Source organism: Marmota marmota, unplaced genomic scaffold, assembly GCF_001458135.2.
Source record: "Marmota marmota marmota unplaced genomic scaffold, marMar, whole genome shotgun sequence".
Taxonomy (NCBI): domain Eukaryota; kingdom Metazoa; phylum Chordata; class Mammalia; order Rodentia; family Sciuridae; genus Marmota; species Marmota marmota.
In genome coordinates this window covers 5,137,799-5,142,866 of record NW_026000020.1, presented here as the reverse complement: position 1 = coordinate 5,142,866, position 5,068 = coordinate 5,137,799, and the positions used below count along the sequence as shown (strand labels likewise).

At 35.8% G+C, this 5,068-nt stretch overlaps 1 protein-coding gene across 13 annotated transcripts in view; it reads right to left on the bottom strand.

Moving 5' to 3' along the window:
• Positions 1 to 5,068, bottom strand: part of Tsga10 (testis specific 10) — a 101,228-nt gene that overhangs the window by 14,228 nt on the left and 81,932 nt on the right. For 11 of the 13 annotated variants that reach the window (XM_048810280.1, XM_015499691.2, XM_048810282.1 and 8 more), the window contains one exon: positions 624 to 833. The exons of the other annotated variants lie outside the window; for them this stretch is intronic. In XM_048810280.1, the coding sequence (XP_048666237.1) occupies positions 624 to 833 (210 nt within the window). The remainder of the gene's footprint in view (positions 1 to 623; positions 834 to 5,068) is intronic. 13 annotated transcript variants of the gene reach the window in all.

Sequence of the window (5,068 nt, the reverse complement as noted above, 5' to 3'; positions counted from 1 at the left end):
CTAGGCTTGTTCTGTCGGTGGTCGCAGTTCTGCCTACTTTGCAGGCGCAGGCAGCGGCACTGCCCCTTTGCAGGCCTCTGGGGCTGTTCTGCCGGTGGGTCGCAGGTCCGCCTACCTTGCAGGCGCGGGGGGAGGGAGCAGCTCTACCCTTCCTCAGGCCACTGGGCCTGTTCTGTCTGTCGGTTGCAGGTCTGGCCTGTTCTGTTGGTGGTCACAGTTCTGTCTACCTTGCAGGCGCGGGGGGAGGGGGCGGCTCTGCCTCTCAGCAGGCCACTGCGCCTGTTCTGCCGGTGGGTCGCAGGCCCGCCTACCTTGCAGGAGTGGTTGGCAGCTCTGCCCCTCCGCGGGCCACTGGGCCTTTTCTGTCGGTGGTCACAGTTCCGCCTACCTGGCATTGCCTAGAGTATTTTGAAGTGTGTTGCTCGATTTCCATATACTTGTGATACTTCATGAGGTTCAATCATCAGCACCATATAAAAATAAATAAATAATAAAGGTACTGTGTCCAGCTACAACTAAAAAATAAATATATACAAAAAAGAAAGAGAACCTCTCTTTAAAAAAATGTAGCAATGTTATAGTAATAGCAATTTTTAAAGGCATCTTAAAAATGTATTACATACCATTTCTATTTCTTGATCTTTAGCAACCAGCTGTCGATTAAGAAGTTCTTTGCTTGAGTCAAGTTTAATACAAAGTTCCCTTGTGGAAGACAAATCTGCAAGAGCAGACACTTTTTCAAACTGAACTTTCTGAAGCTCCTCCTCCATCTTCACAAGAGATTTATGCAAGGTTGAAATCTGGGATTTATAAGACCTTTCTGCATTTAAGTGCTGCAAAGATAGGATGATTTTTTAAATAAATGTGTGTGTATATATATATTATTTTTTAACTGGAAAAACATGCAAAACAAAGTGGGACCAATCTTTTAACACTAGTACACTAAAACTATAAGAAGTTTAGACAATATAGGTATTAATAGTCTGTGCAAAACACTCCAAGAAAGATAATTCATGTTTCAAATTTCTTTTTTTTTGTGTGTCAACATACTTTATAAATCAGATATGATAAATTGTGATATAAAGGTGTATTAAGAATTGTAATGCAAAAATAAAAAAATTTTAAAAAAAAGAAAGCAAAAGTAAAAAAAAAAATTTCTTTAAATAGGGCTGGGGCTGTAGCTCACTGGAAGAGCACTTGCCTAGCCATGTGAGGCACTGGGTTTGATCCTCTGCACCACATAAATAAAATAAATGCACACTGTCTATCTGCAACTACAAAATTAATTAATTAATTAAAAAAATAAAAGAAATCAGGAATTTAAAAAAATTCTTCAAATAAAATCTGTAAGTAGGGTGTTCAACTGGTCATTTAAAAAATATACTTAGGGGCTGGGGATGTGGCTCAAGCGGTAACGCGCTCGCCTGGCATGTGCGGGGCGCTGGGTTCGATCCTTAGCACCACATAAAATAAAGATGTTGTGTCCACTGAAAACTGGAAAATAAATATTAAAAAATTCTCTCTCTCTCTAAAATATATATATGTATGTGCGTGTGTGTGTGTGTACACACACACACACACACACACACACACACACTTAGACCCAAACCTTTTCCCACTTAAAAAACTTCCACTCCTGATGCTAGCTCAGATATACACATTTGGTCTATTGTTCTATCTGAATTTGCCACTGTTTCAGTTACTCTACAAGTGTGGCTAAAGACAAAATGTTAGTCACTGTTTCATTCACAGTGCCCATTTTTCTATTCTTGACTGACATGTTGATATGAAATTATAATATCATAAAATTATCACAATTTGATAATTTTCTAGCACTGACGCCTCTGATGGGAAAAGATTCTGGGCAAGTGTAAATTAAAAATACAACCACTTATGAGAAATAAGAGCATATTTTCAAAACCATAACATGATTCAAGTTACATAAATGCTTTCAAATGCTCAAAATAATTTTATTTCCCACCCTTTACTTATGTAAGTACACTGCCACCAACAGAGAAATATATGTTTTCTATAATGTGAAAATAACAAAAAACTGAGAGGTGACGAAATTCACGCAATTCTACAAAGTGCTTTTACCAATATAAAGCACTAAAAATTGCTCTTGGCTTGTTATTTGGCCACAATTCATTCCCACCTCTCTAGCCATCCCTTCCCACTGCACTCATTCTAATTCATTCTTCATACCAACCTTCTATCCATATATCTACCCAGCCATCCATTCCATATTTATGGAGTATTCTCTATGTTCCAGTTACTGTGCCTCAATGTATATTCAAGGGAAGTAAGATGATCTATTATGTAACTTCCAGAACACCGAGGGACTCATGCATCAATCAAATAATGATACAGATGAATTTAAAATACATATTAAGAAACTATTTCTGTCCAAGCACCTGTAATCCCAGAAATTCAGGAGGCTGAGGCAAGAGGATTCTGAATTCAAAGCCAGCCTCAGCAAAAGCAAGGTGCTAAGGAACTCAGTGAGACCTGTCTCTAAATAAAACACAAAATGGGGCTGGGAATGTGGCTCAATGATCAAGTACCCCTGAGTTCAATCCCTGGTACCCCCTTCTAAATAAAAGAAAAGAAAATATTTCTGGAGAAAAGTATGTAACAAAGGAAACCGACCTAGACTAAAAAAGTCCAGGAAGTCAGGAAAGACTTCCTTAAGTAACTGACTCTTTTATTTTTTTATTTTTTAGTTGTAGTTGGACACAACACGCTTATTTTATTTATTTATTTTTATATGGTGCTGAGGATTGAACCCAGCACATGCTAGGCGAGTGCTCTACCACTGAGCCACAACCCTAACCCCATAACTGACTCTTTTTAAAAAGAATTTTTATTAGCATGTTAAAGTTATATATAATATATAATAGTGGGATTATATACATAATATTGAGGTCCATTTTGATATAATCATAGTACCTGGATATGATTTGCTCCAGTTCAGTTCTCAGTAATATCCCCTTTCCCTTCCTTCCTCCTGTTCCCTTTTCTCTATTTAGCTGTTCTTTCTTCTATATATTTATAGATTTTTTAAAATTACTGTATTATAGATATACATAAAGGTGAAATTCACTGTGGTATTTCACACACAGTAGAGTTTGGTCAGTTTCATTCCACAGTTTCTCTATCAAGCAATGAGACTGAAGCAGAAATTAAAAGCCTTCCAACAAAGAAAAGCCCAAGATCAGATAGATTCTCATCCAAGTTCTACCAGATCCTTAAAGAACTAATGTCAATTCTCTTCAAATTATTCTACAAAATAGAAACAGAAGGAACACTCCCAAATTCATTCTATGAAGCCAATATCACACTAATACCCAAATGAAACAAACACACATCATGCAAAGAAAACTACAGACCAATATCTCTGATGAACATAGATCAGAAGTCCTTAAGAAATACTAACAAACCATATTAAAAAACAGTAAGGCTGGGTGTGGTGACACACGCATGTAATCCCAGCTACTTGGGAGGCTGAGGCAAGAGAATTGCAAATTCAGCAATTCAGCAAGGCCCCTAGCAATTTAATGAGACTCTGTCTCAAAGAAAAAAAAATAAAAAGGGCTGGGATATGAGCGCCCCTGGGTTCAATCCCCAGTACCCAAAACAAGACAAAACAAAAAACACCAGTAAGAATGTAGTATACCACAATCAAATGATTGCATCCTAGGGATGCAATGTTGATTTAACATACACAAATCAAAAAATGTAATTCACCAAATAAACATAAGAACAAGAATCATGTGATCATCTCAATGGGTGTGGAAAAAGCCTTTGACACAATCCAGCACCCATTCATGTTTTGACACTAGAGAAACTAGAGATAGAAGGAATTTACCTCTTTATTATAAAGGCTATATATGACAAATTCAATGACAACATCCTTTGAATGGAGAAAAACAAAAAGCATTTCCTCTAAAGTCAGGAACAAGATAAGGATGTCGTTCTCACCACTCCTATTCATTATAGTTCTTGAAACTCCACCAGAGCAATCAGACAAGAGAAGGAAATTAAAGGAATACAAATAGGAAAAGAAGAAGTCAAATTATCTATTTGCTTATGATATAATACCTTATCTAGAGACACAAAAAAACTCTACCAGAACACGTCTAGAGTTTATAAATAAATTCAGCAAAGTAGCAGGATACAAGATCAACATACATAAATCAATAGCTTTACTATATTCCAGTAATGCAGAGAAAGAAATCAGGAAAACTATCTCATTCACAATAACCTCAAAACAAAAAACACTTGGGAATAAATCAAACCAAAGAGGTTAAAGATCTCTGCAATGAAAATTAGAACAATGAAGAAAGAAATGGAAGATGATCTTAGAAGATGAAAAATTTCCATGTTCCTGGATAGGTAGAATAATATTGTCACAATGCCTACACTACAAAAAATGTTATACAGATTCAATACAATTTCCATCAAAATACCAATGATATTTTTTACAAAGCTATAAAAAAATTTCTAAAATTCATTCGGAAGTACAAAAGACCCAGAAAAGCCAAAGCAATCCTGAATGAGAAGAGCAATGCTGGAGGTATCAGAATACTTGATCTCAAAAACATATGAAGACTAATAGAATAGACGAGAAGATACAGAGACAAACTCCATAGATATAGTCATCTGATACTCAACAAGATGCCAAAATCATTTGTTGGAGAAGATAGCCTTTTTAAAAAAAAAAAAAAAAAAAAAAAAAATATATATATATATATATATATATATATATATATATATATGAATGACTGGGGTTGTAACTCAGTGGTAAAGTGCCCTTGAGTTCAATACCCAGTACCAAACTAAAGAAAGAAAAAATAATGAGTCCTGGAAATATAAGTGAAAATTGACAAGAGATCTAAAAGATTAGCAGATAAAGTCAAATTTTTCTGTTCTAGAATCTATTCAAAATTGACTTCCTGTCATGCTGTTTGTAACCTTTTCTTTTCACAAGTATTGTATAGGTAATAAGATAGTATTATAAAAATATGTAGGAAAATTCTACATATGTGTCCCATCCCCTTACCACTCC